Source organism: Hevea brasiliensis, unplaced genomic scaffold, assembly GCF_030052815.1.
Source record: "Hevea brasiliensis isolate MT/VB/25A 57/8 unplaced genomic scaffold, ASM3005281v1 Scaf1, whole genome shotgun sequence".
In the NCBI taxonomy this organism is placed as follows: domain Eukaryota; kingdom Viridiplantae; phylum Streptophyta; class Magnoliopsida; order Malpighiales; family Euphorbiaceae; genus Hevea; species Hevea brasiliensis.
Genome location: NW_026614585.1, coordinates 8,914,362 through 8,932,387, shown reverse-complemented (window position 1 = coordinate 8,932,387; position 18,026 = coordinate 8,914,362). Strand labels below are relative to the sequence as shown.

Here is an 18,026-nt window from a genome sequence, read left to right as displayed (position 1 = left end):
TTTATTGATATTTATTTTTTTTTTTCTCTTTTTTTTTTTTCTAATTTGTTGTCGTTTTTGTGTGTTGTTTAGAATTTTTGTTTTGTTATATTTATTATTTATTAATTAATATAATAAATAATATAAATAATCATATTGTAAATTAAAATAATAATATATATGACATATATATTGATGATTTATTTATTTATATTTTTTTATATATGAGGAGGTGAGAGGGCTCCCAATTTATATATATTTATATTATATATTATAGGAAAAAAAAGTCAAATTAAAAAAAAAAAATTTTATTTTATACAACGGTTGAATGAATTTTGAATTGGGCCCAAATGGGGCCTTTAGAGTTTGGTTGAGGAATATTTAGGCACCCACGAGAGCCGAGGCTTTTTCGGCGCGTTGGTGGCCCCAGGTCCTAGTGTCGGTCCGACCCATAGGTTGGGTCGTGACAATTGGTGTCTCGATCCACACCATGTTTGAGAGTTCTTGTTGGATAAAAAAGAAAGGAATAGTGTTTAATCCATATGATAGGAAAATAATTTTTTTTTTAAACTAAGCAATTATATATATATATATATATATATATATATATAGATATTTTTTTTTTTTTATTCTTTCAATTTTTATGAAAAACAAAATAAAAATTGAAGGGATTGTTCTTCTCCAACCTCAACAAACTCTTAAACAAGGATACAAATTGTTCCTCGACTCTTACCTTTTATTAGATAGAGTGGAAGCAGGGCGTAAAAACAAACTGCTGAACCAAAAAATTTAATCATTTTGAATGAAAAAAATGGTGATTTTATATATTTAAATATTATTTATGATTTCAAAATAAATATAAACTAAATTTTCGATTTGAGTTTTAAGTTAATATAATAAAAGTTTAACCCAAACCAAATATGTGTATATACACAAGAAACTCGTGAATAACTTTATTTTATTTTTTATTTTTATTTATTTTTACTAAATAATATATTTTAAATTAATATTTATTTTTCAATTAGTTAATGATAATATGTATATGCAAAAAGTTTATTAAGAGTTAAATTATAAAAGTCTAAAAAGCATTAAAGTAGTAAAAATTATAAAAAAAATCGTAAAAATCAAACCCACATGTTTACTGTAAAAATTAAACACATGTAGTTTTATAATTTAATCTGTTAATTTCAATTTGAATACTTTCAAAATAAACTTTGTCGAACCCACAACCCTAGGTGAGAGTATTACTTCGTTTCCCTAATAAGGTGGCGAAATATTAGATAGGATTTGAATAAAACTCTATTCCTCTAATAACCACTGGTTCCTTAGAATTGCAATAGTACCAGAATCTCTTTCCACATAGAGGACATTCTTTGGTTATTACCACCAATTGCGGATGAGACAAAGATTAAGTGGGCTACAAAATAGGCAAACATGTTGACAGCAGACAGGGTAGCTTGTAATGTCAGTTTAAAGAGAGACTTGCCTCATTTGCATTGCTCCAAAGTAATGAAACCTATTTCATTTGATTTTCAAAGGGGAAAAAAAATTCATTCCAAACGAATCACCACAACTTTATAGAATATAAAAGCAATGACCAGCAGGCAGTGGGTGTGTTCAGCCAGTGGAAACAATCAACACAGGCTATATCAGGTTGCGCTACTCAACTTGTCACTAAGGGATCCAAAATTACCTGCAGCCACAAATTTGAACAATGAGAGGGGTCCACATTATTCTCAGATAGCGAAGACTCTTCAACAAAGCGTACGCACGTATATATGCTTTCAGTTGCCTTTCATTTTCATTCTTGCACTACTTTACAGTGTCTATGTCCGACCATAGCCCAAATGATAAGCTAGAGATTAATACTCCGAGCAATAAAGTCATAACAATGAAACAATAAAACCCCCACCTATGATTCTAACCAAACTATGAATGGTGAGAGGACAATCCAGAAACAAGGAGAGCAAGTAGAAGAAGAAAGCTCATGTCTTCATACAAATTCAATAAAGAGTGCTAGTTGAATTGAAATTCAAATGATTACGCCAATTCAAAGGCATTTTTAGCCAATCAGTGCTCTAAAAAGAGTCTCTTGTTCAACTCATGACTAAACATTTCCTCCAATTTTTTGCAACTCCACATTACACTGACAACCCACTTTTGTTCAAAAGTCCTACTAGTATCACTACAGAGTGACATTTATGGGTGAAGGCATCTAGGCAATGCCTGCCTTCATGGTAACAATGCAGGGCCTCTAAGCAAAAGCTCATAAAAAATAAAAAGAACAGGACTCAGTTTTTGTAACTCATAATTTTTTTCTTCAAGATGTACTCTGTTCATCTAGAAGTTCCACATATCCTAAAAACAAATGAATCATGAACTCTTGAAAATAACCACTTAACAAAAACAGAAGCATAGAGGCCATCTGCAGTATATGGCATATGCACTTGCAAACAATGCATATTCGCAGAGGACGAGCTCTATATCTATGCATGTGGATAAAAGAAAACCTGAAAACTCTCCAGGTTTTAAAGTCTGTCCATCAAGCAAGTTGTAATCCCCAATCGGGCCAACCCAAAAAGCAAGCATTTATCAATCATAGAATAATGAAGACTATGATTTTTAATTTTGTACACTAACTCAATAATTGTCCAGAATAATATTCAGCAAATTGTCTATCATAGACATGGACCAACTCTAAAATCATATAATATCAAATTTCACTGTCATAATTAAATCAATGCTCTGGAACCTATCAACAAAAATAAATGACGCATATTTTATCTAATCTGACATCTGAAAAATGCAAACAAGTGTAACAACCAGGAAAAATTCCATGAATGAGGTGGTGTAATCATCATCATTAACATACAGTGAATTCTATCATCACATCCAAACCACATGCACGTCACAGACATGCAACAATAATAATTTTCCTTTTCAAGTACAAGCATACTTCTGAAGTCAAAACATAATATCCACTTCTTGGCACAATTAGTAAATTGGTTACTGTGGATGAAGCTGTTCCCCCTAAAAGATTCAAAATTTCTATTTAGGTTGGTCAATTACATTGATCACAACCAAACAAGAAGCCAGTCAGCAAAACAAGAACCATGCCTGGAGTAAATAGCTACCATGATATTGGCATTTCTTTGCTTTTACTGGCTAATTAAATTGGTTCTATGATGAAGCCTTCCAGTTAAATCACCATAAGTTTACATATACTCCAGCTTTCCAAATATTATAGGATTAAATGCAGTCAAAAGATAACAAGCAATTCAATGCAGGTCATAGTTTTAAAAAACAGCCATTGCATTATGTAACGGCTGTTGTTTACAGGTACTGTTACACCCTTGAAACAATGGCATTTTAAATTTTGGTGTGTCACAGCCATTATGACCATTAAGTAACGGCAACGGTTGTTACCCAACTGCTACTTCACGGCCGTAACGGCTGTTATTCTCGTGAGGCAGCATCTGGAGGATTTTTTGGGCAGTCTTCATTTGAGGCAGCAGCTGGAGTCTTTTTTTTGGTGTAGAGACAATGTTGGCTTTATTCATTCAGTTTTCTACACTTTTTGTAGTCATTTTTTCTCAATTTTCTCAAGTGATTCTTTAGGCATTCTTGAGTTGTTGAGCTTAGATCATCAAATAGACGAGGTTTATTTAAAGTACAGAGACCAAATCAAAACTTAATTGTGTATCTTAGTTTTAATTATATATTTAAACTAGCCAATCTCTTGCACGTTGCGCTGTGAAATTACATAGTATACTTAAAGTATCAATGTAATACAATGTTTCCTTAGCCCAATCCAACAGAAAAACACAAATCTCATTTAAGACAACATACAATTAAAATGTGCAACATCTATTGATACAAATTCAGATGCATAATCTGGAAGATTCAAAAGCAAAACCAACATAAATATTAGATTGCTTACAAGCCAAAGACATAGCGAGTGACTTTCTAACCTTTATCAAGGCATTTCTCCAGGTTCAAAAATGCTTCTTCATACACTTGAGAAATGCCACATTCTACTGTAAGCATCACGATGATATGCTCTTTGATGATTGTGAAAACCCATATACATTTATTATTTATTATTATTTTATTTTAATTAGCTAACAATAATTTAATATATTTATAAAAAATATATATTTTATTAGATGGTCTGCTTATTTATTTTTAGATATATATATTATTTTTGAAATTAAATATATATCTGCAATCTGAACAACCCAGTTCAATAATAACTCTTATCCCATTCTACACCTAATAGAACTCTTGAAATATATATATACCCTAATCATCTCTTCTGCTAAACTTTGCTCTCAAAACCTGTTTGTCACCTCCTTTTTCTATCAAATACTCTCAACAGAGAAACCTTAAATTTTTACTTCTCTATTCATCACTTTCGATTCTGTTTTCAAGGTAAGAATTCTCATTCCTTATTCAATAATGGGTGAATCTAATTTTATTTTATTTTCTTGATCTGTTACAACTACTCTAGAAAATTATTTTTTGATCATTGGTATTAAATTGTGTTGATCATAATTATTATTGCATAATAATTGATATATATATATATATATATATATATATATATATATATGGTGAATGGGACGGGACGGACGATGGACGGGACGAACAGTTATAGTTTTATATATTAAAATATAATAACTCTTGTTTATATACATATATATATATATATATATATATATATATATATATATATAAGTATAACCATCCCTCCCACATGCACACCGCAAATCCGCAAAACCATTCCTCCCACATGCACACCACAAATCCGCAAAACCATTCCTCCCACGTGCACACTGCAAATCCGCAAAATCCGCAAATATATATATATATATATATATATATATATATATATATATACAAACAAGAGTTATTATTTTATTATTATTTAATATTTTTCTTTTATATTTTGGGTATGTAGGAGATTCAAATATTCAATCAGTCAGTTGAAATTGTCTCTCTTCCATTGAAAATAACTATTGTCTTGGAGGTTCCAAGTGAGTGGTAATTATAGTACATGGCACCGTTTTAGTCCCTTTTAAAATTTCTTAGCATTAAGTTTGTTATTAAATAAAATTTTAAATTAATATTTTAACAATTATTTTATATATGATTTTCTAGAGTTTTATTTTAATATTGAATTTTATTTCGATTTCGATTAAATAATTAATTTTGTCAACTATCTCTGCATTAGACTCATTAGGATTCCGAGAACAGGCCTTTAATGTATTTATATTGATTGATATTTGACTATGAAATTTACTGATGTGTTACTGAATTGATTTGAGATTGATTTGATTTTATTGAATTGATTTGAGATTGATTTGATTTTCTTGAGTCTCTGAAACTATTAAAATACACTATTGGAATTGCACTATCAGTTATTATTTGCTATCTGAAATTTTTTTTATTGATTTTGATTGATTTGTACTAATTGATTTTCTGTTTTGAATTGGTACCTGTGCCCAGTATCTATTTCTGTTATCTGGCCCCGCCGTGTGGACTATCACGGTATTAGGTTGCATTGTCGAGTCATGCATCATTGCAGTTTATGGTTTGCATTAGTATCATATGCATTGATATCTGTGAAGGAGGAGGAAGGTATCTGATATCCGTAGCGCTTACCATCTGGCCTTTGGTGATGTGGGGTATCATCACCCTGGTGCACTGTACCATAAAATTTTTATTGAATGAATTTCTTTTATATATATGTTTTATGAATTTATTTTATTAATGATTTTGACAGCATGAGCATAATTTTATTAAATAGAAAATTTATTGTGAAATTAATCAAGCGTCTGCCTGTTCCTATTCCGTTGTGTGCTATAATTATCATTCACTGAGCATCTAGCTCAAACCACGTTTTCTCTGTCTGTTATCTGTTTCAGATCGGTAGAATTCTGCAGCTGATCCAAATATTCAGTCCATTTTCTGAAGAGGGACAACTTTGATTTGTTCTCATGGTATGCCCGAATTCATGTTTTCTCGGACTAATAATTAGTTTAGTTTATTGAACAGTTTAAGTTTTTATTGAAATCTGTAGAGACTCCGCAGTTTACCTATGGGATATTTATGATGTTTATTCAGCATTTTGTTTATTTGGATTTTGTCTATTTTTGGGATTAGTAAGTGACAATATATTCATTCAAGATACTCTGATAAGGCTTGCATGATTTAAGAATACTTAAATTATGCGCCGATCACGGTTCAGAATTTTGGGTCGTGACAAAGTTGGTATCAGAGCTCGGTTGAGGTCTAGTAAACTTGCGGAGCATAGGATCCTTAACGTCTTTTTAGTTTATCATTGCTTTAGATATCTGCGTCCTTCATACTTTTTCACCTGTCTTAATTTGGCTCACATTTTCAGATTTAATACTTGTTTATTAAAATGAATAGGTGCCTGAGTCTGTTAAACGTAAGAGGAGAGCTTGGGTCAAGGGTCTTAATGGTGCAAACCTTGATCCAACAAGGGAGGTACCACCTCAAACTATTAATCAGACATCTAAACATACGACTATGGCTAAGACTGGGGCACAACCATTCCTTTGTTTCTCCATACTTTTCCACGATATTTAGTACACCACCTACTTTGTTAGAGTATCAACACCTATGAGGAATGCAATAAACACTGATATGGTGTATAGGGGATGTATAGTTCACATTGGAGAAAGGAAATTAGCTACAGATCTTGTTTCTTTAGATATATTTGAGTTTGATGTGATTTTAGGCATAGATTGATCAGCCACTTATCACGTTTCATTGGATTGTCATAATAAAGTTGTACTCTTTAAAATTCCTGGGGAGGAAGAATTTCAATTTCAGGGAGATCGCAGTATAGCATCTAGTAATTTTATCTCAATAGTGAGTGCTAGACGATTATTGTGAAAGAGGTGTAAGGGGTATCTAGCTTATGTTAGAGATGTTCAGGTAGAAGGTGTAGGTTTGGAGAATGTTGCAATGGTTAAAGAGTTTCCTGATGTGTTTCCAGAAGATTTATCAGGTTTACCCCTGGAGCGAGAGGTAGAGTTTGGTATAGACTTAGTTCCTGGAACTGAGCCCATATCTATGGCACCTTATCATATGGCACCCGCAGAACTTAAGGAGTTGAAGGAGCAACTACAGGACCTACTAGATAAGGGGTTTATTCGCTCTAGTGTTTCTCCATGGGGTGCTCCTGTGTTATTTGTACGGAAGAATGATGGGTTTTTGAGAATGTGCATTGATTATAGGCAATTGAATAAGGTAACTGTGCGTAATAAGTATCCTCTTCCACGCATAGATGACCTGTTTGACCAACTTCAAGGTGCAAAGTATTTTTCCAAGATTGATCTTCGATCTGGGTATCATCAATTGAGGGTCAAGAAAGAAGACATACTCAAGACGGCCTTTAGGACTAGTTATGGACACTATGAATTTCTTATAATGTCTTTTGCTCTTACCAATGCTCCGGCCGCTTTTATGGATCTCATGAACAGAGTTTTCAAGCCTTTCTTAGATCAATTTGTTATAGTGTTCATCGATGACATTCTAGTGTACTCAAAGAGTAAGGAGGAGCATGAACAGCATTTGAGAATTGTCCTTCAGACCTTACGAGAACACAAGCTATATGCCAAGTTCTCAAAATGTGAGTTTTGGTTAGATAGTGTGGCTTTCCTAGGCCATACAGTATCTAAGGATGGGGTGTGCATTGATAAGAAGAAAGTTGAGGCAGTGCTTCATTGGCCTAGACCCACAACTGTGTCAGAGATTCGTAGTTTCTTGGGTTTAGCAGGGTATTATAGACGGTTTGTTCAAGACTTCTCTCGTATTGCAGCACCTTTAACTAAGTTGACACAGAAGAATGTGAAATTTCAGTGGTCTGAGGCTTGTGAAAAAAGTTTTCAGGAGCTTAAGACTCGCTTAACTACAGCACCAGTGTTAGCTCTTCCATCTGGATCAGGGGGTTATGTAGTATATTGTGATGCTTCTAGGATTGGTTTAGGATGTGTTTTAATGCAGCATGGACGGGTTATTGCATATGCTTCTCGTCAGTTGAAAAGGCACGAGCAGAATTATCCAACTCATGATTTGGAAATGGCTGCAGTAATTTTTGCTTTGAAAATCTGGAGGCACTATCTGTATGGTGAGACTTGTGAAATCTTCACTGACCACAAAAGTCTCAAATACATATTTGACCAACGTGATCTTAATCTTAGGCAAAGGAGATGGGTAGAATTGCTGAAGGATTATGATTGCACCATACAGTATCACCCTGGAAAAGCTAATGTAGTGGTTGATGCTCTAAGCAGGAAGTCTTCTGGTAGTTTAGCCTATATATCTACCAAGATGAGGCCTTTGATTGGTGAATTACATGGGTTGCTAGATCAGGGAGTAGAGTTTAAAATTATAGCTGGATCATTCTTAGCACATTTTCGAGTTAGGCCTATCTTGATTGATCGAATTAAGGCTGCTCAGAAGAGGGATTCTCAGCTGTGTGTGATTATAGATAATATTCATCAAGGCCAAGCTCAAGGGTTCATGTTGAATGATGATGGAGTTCTTAGTTATGGCACTAGACTTTGTGTCCCCAATGTTGATGAGTTGAGAAGAGAAATCATGGAGGAGGCACACCATTCTGCTTACACAGTACACCCAGGTTCAACTAAGATGTACCGTGATTTAAGGGAGCATTATTGGTGGGGTGGCATGAAGAGGGATATTGCAGACTTTGTTGCTAAATGTTTGACTTATCAGCAGGTTAAGGCAGAACATCAGAGACCATCTGGGTTACTTCAGCCATTGCCTATTCCCGAGTGGAATTGGGAGCATATTGCCATGGACTTTGTTGTGGGTTTACCTAGTACACGAGGTGGTTACAATGCAATCTGGGTGATAGTGGACAGATTGACAAAATCTGCTCACTTCCTTCCTGTGAAGACTACATATGACTTTGCTAAACTTGCACAGTTGTATACAAACAAGATTGTTAGTCTTCATGGAGTTCCAGTTTTCCATATTTCTATGCTTAGGAAGTATGTACCAGATCCATCTCATGTTTTACAACCTCAAACCATGCAATTTAGGGATGATATGTCATATGAGGAGCAACCAGTAAAGATTTTAGATCGACAAATTAGGAAACTCCGGTCTAAGGAAGTGGCTTTGGTCAAAGTCTTGTGGCATAATCACTCAAGTAGTGAGGCCACATGGGAGGCAGAATCTGAAATGCGAGCCAAATATCCTCACTTATTTGATTCTTCAGGTTAGAATTTTGTCTATTCAAATTCGGGGACCAAATTTTTTTTAAGGGGGGAAGTATGTGAAAACCCATATACATTTATTATTTATTATTATCTTATTTTAATTAGCTAACAATAATTTAATATATTTATAAAAAATATATATTTTATTAGATGGTCTGCTTATTTATTTTTAGATATATATATTATTTTTGAAATTAAATATATATCTGCAATCTGAACAACCCAGTTCAATAATAACTCTTATCCCATTCTACACCTAATAGAACTCTTGAAATATATATATACCCTAATCATCTCTTCTGCTAAACTTTGCTCTCAAAACCTGTTTGTCACCTCCTTTTTCTATCAAATACTCTCAACAGAGAAACCTTAAATTTTTACTTCTCTATTCATCACTTTCGATTCTGTTTTCAAGGTAAGAATTCTCATTCCTTATTCAATAATGGGTGAATCTAATTTTATTTTATTTTCTTGATCTATTACAACTACTCTAGAAAATTATTTTTTGATCATTGGTATTAAATTGTGTTGATCATAATTATTATTGCATAATAATTGATATATATATATATATATATGTAAACAAGAGTTATTATATTTTAATATATAAAACTATAATTGTTCGTCCCGTCCATCGTCCGTCCCGTCCCATTCACCATATATATATATAAATAAGTATAACCATCCCTCCCACATGCACACCGCAAATCCGCAAAACCATTCCTCCCACATGCACACCACAAATCCGCAAAACCATTCCTCCCACGTGCACACCACAAATCCGCAAAATCCGCAAATATATATATATATATATATATATATATACAAACAAGAGTTATTATTTTATTATTATTTAATATTTTTCTTTTATATTTTGGGTATGTAGGAGATTCAAATATTCAATCAGTCAGTTGAAATTGTCTCTCTTCCATTGAAAATAACTATTGTCTTGGAGGTTCCAGGTGAGTGATAATTATAGTACATGACACCGTTTTAGTCCCTTTTAAAATTTCTTAGCATTAAGTTTGTTATTAAATAAAATTTTAAATTAATATTTTAACAATTATTTTATATATGATTTTCTAGAGTTTTATTTTAATATTGAATTTTATTTCGATTTCGATTAAATAATTAATTTTGTCAACTATCTCTGCATTAGACCCATTAGGATTCCGAGAACAGGCCTTTAATGTATTTATATTGATTGATATTTGACTATGAAATTTACTGATGTGTTACTGAATTGATTTGAGATTGATTTGATTTTATTGAATTGATTTGAGATTGATTTGATTTTCTTGAGTCTCTGAAACTATTAAAATACACTATTGGAATTGCACTATCAGTTATTATTTGCTATCTGAAATTTTTTTTATTGATTTTGATTGATTTGTACAAATTGATTTTCTGTTTTGAATTGGTACCTGTGCCCAGTATCTGTTTCTGCTATCTGGCCCCGCCGTATGGACTATTACGGTATTAGGTTGCATTGTCGAGTCATGCATTATTGCAGTTTATGGTTTGCATTAGTATCATATGCATTGATATCTGTGAAGGAGGAGGAAGGTATCTGATATCTGGTAGCGCGCTTACCATCTGGCCTTTGGTGATGTGGGGTATCATCACCCTGGTGCACTGTACCATAAAATTTTTATTGAATGAATTTCTTTTATATATATGTTTTATGAATTTATTTTATTAATGATTTTGACAGCATGAGCATAATTTTATTAAATAGAAAATTTATTGTGAAATTAATCAAGCGTCTGCCTGTTCCTATTCTGTTGTGTGCTATAATTATCATTCACTGAGCATCTAGCTCAAACCACGTTTTCTCTGTCTGTTATCTGTTTCAGATCGGTAGAATTCTGCAGCTGATCCAAATATTCAGTCCATTTTCTGAAGAGGGACAACTTTGATTTGTTCTCATGGTATGCCCGAATTCATGTTTTCTCGGGCTAATAATTAGTTTAGTTTATTGAACAGTTTAAGTTTTTATTGAAATCTGTAGAGACTCCGCAGTTTACCTATGGGATATTTATGATGTTTATTCAGCATTTTGTTTATTTGGATTTTGTCTATTTTTGGGATTAGTAAGTGACAATATATTCATTCAAGATACTCTGATAAGGCTTGCATGATTTAAGAATACTTAAATTATGCGCTGGTCACGGTTCAGAATTTTGGGTCGTGACAAAGTTGGTATCAGAGCTTTGATACCACGAATGTAACGGTTTTAAAACGCGTCACTAGGGGTTACGAACCGCTAACTTATAAAGCCAGCATCTCTCCCGTGTTTTGCCGATGTGGGATTTGCCTAGGGTGTTACAATCCACCCCCCTTATGGGATTCAGCGTCCTCGCTGAGGTTTGCCCCACCATCGCCCAAGGTTGCACGCGGAGCGGCTCTGATACCACAAATGTAATGGCCCGGCCCGCTAGTGATATTGTCCGCTCTGGGCCGAAGCCCTCACGGTTTTAAAACGCGTCACTAGGGGTTACGAACCGCTAACTTATAAAGCCAGCATCTCTCCCGTGTTTTGCCGATGTGGGATTTGCCTAGGGTGTTACAATGATGTTAACAGCTAAAGGGGTGGGGGTTTTATACATGAAGGATTATTAAGGGGGAGACGAAAAATCATTGAAACTGAAGCCAAAGAATAGGGTAGACAGAGCAAAAGACGGATTTCATAATAAGAATTGAATAAGAGGGATGCAGGAGAGAAGGTGCTGGGGCTTGGAACATAAATAGGTAGCGAACCTTTTCTCTCCAAAAGATGCCACTTGGCAAAAAAATAGAGTAAACACCTGTCAACATTGTATTAACTTATTTCAAAATTCAGCTTTATAATATTTATATATAGATATCTATTCATTTCAAGAACTTGAGTTCTTGAGCTTAGATCATCAAATGGATTTAATGTATTTATTTGATATATTTATGTTTATTATTTAGTTATATATCTTAGTTTTAATTATATTTTTTAAATATCTATTCATTTCATAAACTTAGCAACATTTTTTAAGATATTTGTGTAGCAACAAGCCGTTACCCTTATATTACAACTGTTATAGGCATGTTTCTGTTACCTGCAACCATAATTTAAAACTATGGTGCAATCAGCGAAAATACAAAATGAAAAATCTTGGAAATTTACAGATTGGATCAAACTCTGCATAACACTTTACCACCTTATAAAAATAGTATGCCATGCTAAACAATAAAATTATCACTATTCAATTAAGAATGACAATTCATTACTTCTCTTCAAATAATTCAAGAAATATTACTTAGTGCCATGCCAAGAAAACATAAGAAATTAGGGGCATAAGGGGGGGAACATTTAGCATCATACAAGCAGTACAGCTTTCAAGTTTTAGATAAGAGATCTTCTCTGCCCATTAGTTTGGGGAATGCAATTTCAAAGCTAACTTGAAGCTTTCCCATGACATCAACCTGTATGTGAACTTGATAATAAATGGAGGAAAGGATACTTTGAACCAGACTTGATTAATTATAAAGTATGTAGATTATACCTTTGCTTACTTTTCAGGATCTCTTTTGAAGGATCCAGCAGGAACCACACTTGCAGATTCATGATTAGTACCACTCATAACATCTAAACCTTGTTCCTTGAAAGAAACAAAACCATGTAATTTTGTTAAGGAGTAAATCTAATGCATAAAATTATAGTTCTTAGCATGCATATGAATATGAAGTTATGGATTTTGAAAAATGTAAACATAGATTCAAGATGGTCAGCGGAAAAGTGAGTACCTGGTTAGTTGAATTTGGCCCATGTATCCGCTGAGGCCTGGCATTAAGATCAATCAATTTGTTGTCAATCTTGCCATCACCATCAGTGTTATTCTCCATCATTGAAATGGGGGATGCTCTGTGATTTTGCTTATTGTCTGTCAACCTGAGTTTACATGCCAGCTTTTGGTCCCTCCTTACTTCATTTTGATCAAGAGCTTGCTGTCCAAGTTCATTCAAATGGCCAGGTTTGTCCCCTGGAAACTAAACCAGACAACAAAAGGGAAGCATATACTTTTGGGACCTTATTTACAGAAAAAAATAAAAACCAAGCTCCCAGTCCAGAGACACAAACCTCAACTCTCTGCCTCAATAGAAGATATCTCCCATGGGTTCTTTTACCCCCAACATGCACAATCATATCACATTGCAGACAGAGGGAACTACCATCTATCTCACAGTAAAAGAAAGCTACATGCATGTTGCAAGGGAAGCATAAAAAATCTCTCATATTCCTGAACAGAAGTTCAAATATGCATATCCTTGCAAAAAGCAAAACTGCTAAATGTTAAAAACCTATACCAGGTGCATTTTCACATATGTCACAACGGGGCACATCACTAGGATCAGCAAGCCCAACACGAACATGTCGACTAGCAAGCTTGTTACATAAATGGACCTGCAACTCCAATGCATAAAAAACACATGATGCAGCAGTACTTTGTATTGTTGCTATTTTTTCGGTAGAGTAAAAAAATATACAAAAGAGATGTGGACGAGAATTTCGAAAATTACACAAGCAAGATCAACATATTATCATTAAGAAAACAAATGGTCCACATTTCACACTTAAACTAATAATAAGTACAGAGCTAATAAGGTAACATTATATACCAATGTGAGTTCTTACTCACACTTTTCATATCTGCTGTGAAATATGAGCTTCTAAACAAAATCTTCAAATGCCTAGTTATGCCATATTTTCGAAAGTAAACCCTGGGGCAATAAGTAAGAACCCTTACGGTAAGTCCTTGCACCAAAAATTTAGCACCAGATGGCCTCATTCTCAATAATGTCTAGCTCAGAATTCATTAGATGCCTTACAATTAAAATGTCAAATCTCACTATCTAAACATTGAGAACACGTGGATAAAATCAAGTTAATGCATAATGGATATCCTTTTTCTTTTTTGGGCAAGAAAACCATACAACCATACTTTACAGTGTTAGTCAAGTAATTTTGTGTCTATAAAACAAACTTGCCCATGCTCAGAATGTTATGTAGGTGAGTTTGCACTTCATTAGTGAGAGTAGTTCTCATTCCCACGAATCAATTCCTCCGCCTCAGCCCCAAACAGCGGCAATTACATTTTGAACTTAACACCTCTCAATAGAAATTTCAAGCATTAACCATAAGTTGTCCCTTTAGAGGCATTAACATGGGTAAATGGCCAAATTACCTAAGAAATAATGTAGACTGGCAATGAAAAAGATAGTAAACACATATTTGCTTCAATTTGACCAAAAAAAAAAGTCAACTGATATGATCACAGGCTAATAAAGCCAACACTCACACCATAAGAGAATGATTAAATCCAAAATTCCAAACTATCACATGGAAATACGAGAACATTATTCCTAGATTTATCTCTCGAATATCATGCTTAGCAGATTCTAATTGTATTCAAAAAATAAATTTTTAACTGTACTTGTATTCATTTTTTTTTAACATGCATTCAAAATTGGTAATCAAATGTTGCAGGGGAAAGAAGATGAAATTCAGAGAGGGAAATGAAAAGAAAACAAGGTTCTCTTTGATTGTTTGTATGTTTATTTAGAAGATTGATGAAAGTATATAAAAAAAAATCATTGTACTATGATAGCCTTGGAACATTAATTGCATTGATAAGAGGTTATATATGGAAATTCGAAAAAAAAAATGATAGCTTATAAAGTTCAATTTCCTACCATTTCTCTCCATTTTGAGAGGAAATGTAAGGTGAGTAATCCTCTCCCCTCCCCCTCCTCTTTCCTTCTCTTTTTATTTCTGTTCTTTTCTCTTCCTCACTTAAACATCCAAACAAAAGAAAATAAATTGATCTCATTTCCTTTCTCCCCATTTCCCTTCAGTTCCCTCAAAACAAACAGACGATTAAGAATTCAATTAACTTCACGTATAAAGAACTTAAGAAAACAGTTACTTCCAGCTTTACAAACACCTGAATCATTTTAACTCATCATAGCAGAGATAAACTACCTCAAGCCAATCGTCCACTTCGATCAACTCAATTACAAACTCACTAATCAAACTTTTAAGCATCACAAGAGAAAGACGTTAAAAGATAAAATTAATAACAAAACTACCTTCTCATCACAGGAGCGGCAAAGAGCGGCCTCGTCGGCGGCGCAGAAGAGGATCGCAGCGGCGCTCTCGCATACGTCGCAAAGCGTTCGCATATCTCTATTTACTTACTTACTTTTCGTTTCTTTTTTTAAAATATTAACTTAATAAATTTAATTCACTCTTTAATCCGTGCTGCTCATTGTTATTCCTTTCTTCCCGTGAGCGCCATTTCTATGTTTTGCAGAGCAAAAGAAAAGAATTGATCAGTTTCAAAGAGTATTGAAGAAGGAAACAAGAGAGAGATTGAGAGAGATGCAGAAATGGAGGTTTAAGAGGGACAGCGTGTGAAGGAGAAGAAGTGGAAGAAGCTGAGCAGAGAGGAGGAGAGACACAAATGGAAGTCGTTTGGAGTCTCAGAAACTGGAGAAAGAAAAGGAATAGTTTCGACCTTGGCCAAAAGTCTCTATGTATTTCCTTTCTTCACTAATCACTGGTCACTGCTTTTCCTCAAGCACGTGCGTTTGCCTAATAATCCACCCTCATAATAAATAAATAAATAAATAAAATTTCTAATAAATTTCTCATTTCTCTTTGAGCGGTCAAAGTAAATATTGATCTCAGTGTAAATCCTCGTGATACGTCTTGATGGGTTTCAGATATTGAAGCATTGCGGGACTTTTTACACACTCCGCGCTCTCTCTTATAATCAAATTTTAATATCGCATTGGACCTTTGAGTTTAATTTTCATATAAAAAAAAAAAAAAAAAAAAAATATATATTGATTTGATATTAGATATTAAAACGACTTTTTTTTCACCGTTCTTTTTTTTTTTTCTAACTGATTTGGCATTTGACCAAAAAGAGAGAAAAACAATTGTCTTTAAAAAAGACCATTCAAATAAGGCATGCGAGTTCACTCATTGTTTATTTTTCAGTGTCATTTTTTCAAAAATCCACAAAAAATGCTATCAACTTCTTTATATTATTTTTATTTAAATTATTTATTTTATTTATAAAAAATATAATATATTAATTTATATAATGTATTGATTTATACTTATTTTTTATCTTATTTTCCGTTAATGAAATATTTTCCTTGCTCTATGTCACAATCTAAAATTTTATGTCGTGATGGGCGCATAATTTATGTATTCTTAAATCATGCAAGTCTTATCAAAGTATTTTGAATAAATATATTGTCACTTACTAATAAAAAAAATATAAAATCCCAATAAACAAAACACTAAATAAACAACATAAATATGTCATAAGTAAACTGTGAAATTTCTATAGATTTCAAATAAAAAATTAAACTATTCAATAAACTAAACTAATTATTAGTCCGATGAAACATGAATTCGAGCATACCATGATAACAAATCAAAGTTTGTCCCTCTTCAAAAAATAGATTGAATATTTGGATCAACTGCTGAATTCTACTGATATGAAATAGATAATAGACAGAGAAAGCATGGTTTGAGCTAATGCTCAGTGAATGATAATTAGAGCACACAACGGAATAGGAACAGACAGATGTTTGATTAATTTCATAATAAATTTTCTATTCAATAAAATCATGTTCATGCTATCAAAATCATTAATAAAATAATTTCATAAAACATATATATAAAAGAAATTCATTCAATAAAATTTTATAGTACAGTACACCAGGCTGATGATACCCCATATCACCAAAGGTCAGATGATAATTGCGCTACCAGATATTATAAAACTTCCTCCTACTTCACTGATATCAATGCGTATAATACTAATTCAAACTATAAATTGCAATGATGCATGACTCAATAATATAACCTAATACCGTAATAGTCCACACAGTAGGGCCAGATAACAGATATAGATACTGGGTATAGGTACCAATTCAAAATAGAAAATCAATATGTACAAATCAATGAAAATAATTTCAGATAGTCAATAAGATCGATCAATGAATCTCAAATCAATTCAGTGTAATATATCGGTAAATTTTATAGTCAGATATCAATCAATATAAAGACATTAAAGGCTTATTTCCATAATTTTAATAGCTCTAATGCAGAGATAATTGATAAAATAAATTATTTAATCAAAATTGAATTAAAATTCAATAATAAAATAAAATTTTAAAAAATCACATGTAAAATAATTATTAAAATATTAATTTAAATTTTCATTTAATAACAAATTGAATGCTAAAAAATGTTTAAAGGGACTAAAACAGTGCCATGTACTATAATTACCACTCACCTAAAACCTCTAAGACAATAGTTATATTCAATGAAAGAGAGACAATTTCAGCTAACAGCTTGAATAGTTGAATCTCCTACATACCCAAAATATAGCAAAAATTTAATCACTAAACTAATATGACAATCCCATTGAATATATATAAAAATTTTATTTTGAAATCAAAGTTATAATAATAATAATATTAATAATGAAATTAATAAAAATAGATTAATTTTAAAAAATATATAAAAATAAAGTAAAAAAATAATATAATAATAACTTTAACAACAATTATATATATATATATAAAATCTAAATTCAAGGTTTTTATCTCACAGTAATCATGATCAATCGAATTCAATATCAATGGTCAAAGAAAAAAAATAAATTTTTAGAGTAGTTGTAACAATCTAAGGAAAGAAAATAAATCAAATTC

At 32.7% G+C, this 18,026-nt stretch overlaps 1 protein-coding gene across 3 annotated transcripts; it reads right to left on the bottom strand.

Moving 5' to 3' along the window:
• Positions 1–1,262: 1,262 nt before the first annotated feature.
• Positions 1,263–15,846, bottom strand: LOC110652421 (B-box zinc finger protein 19). 3 transcript variants are annotated; one of them, XM_058141452.1, is made up of 6 exons: positions 15,381–15,846; positions 13,599–13,695; positions 13,372–13,487; positions 13,038–13,280; positions 12,807–12,892; positions 1,263–1,672 (listed from the first exon to the last, which is right to left on the bottom strand). In XM_058141452.1, exons 1-6 carry the CDS (start codon positions 15,471–15,473, stop codon positions 1,669–1,671), a joined length of 639 nt encoding a protein of 212 aa, XP_057997435.1. In that variant the 5' UTR covers positions 15,474–15,846; the 3' UTR covers positions 1,263–1,668. The 3 variants fall into 3 exon arrangements, with proteins under 3 accessions (XP_057997435.1, XP_057997434.1, XP_021663703.2); XM_058141451.1 differs by having other exon boundaries at positions 12,797–12,892; positions 15,381–15,843; XM_021808011.2 differs by lacking the exon at positions 1,263–1,672 and adding an exon at positions 12,475–12,716 and having other exon boundaries at positions 12,797–12,892; positions 15,381–15,843.
• Between the last annotated feature and the right edge of the window lie 2,180 nt (positions 15,847–18,026).

What these genes read in the sequence shown, in the direction of transcription:
- LOC110652421 (XM_058141452.1), bottom strand. Translation starts at nt 15,473, where the DNA reads ATGCGAACGCTTTGCGACGTATGCGAGAGCGCCGCTGCGATCCTCTTC. An exon ending in CATATGTGAAAATGCACCTG is followed by an intron (nt 13,488 to 13,598) that starts GTATAGGTTTTT and finishes ACATGCATGTAG; the next exon opens with CTTTCTTTTACTGTGAGATA. An exon ending in GGCCAAATTCAACTAACCAG is followed by an intron (nt 12,893 to 13,037) that starts GTACTCACTTTT and finishes GTTTCTTTCAAG; the next exon opens with GAACAAGGTTTAGATGTTAT.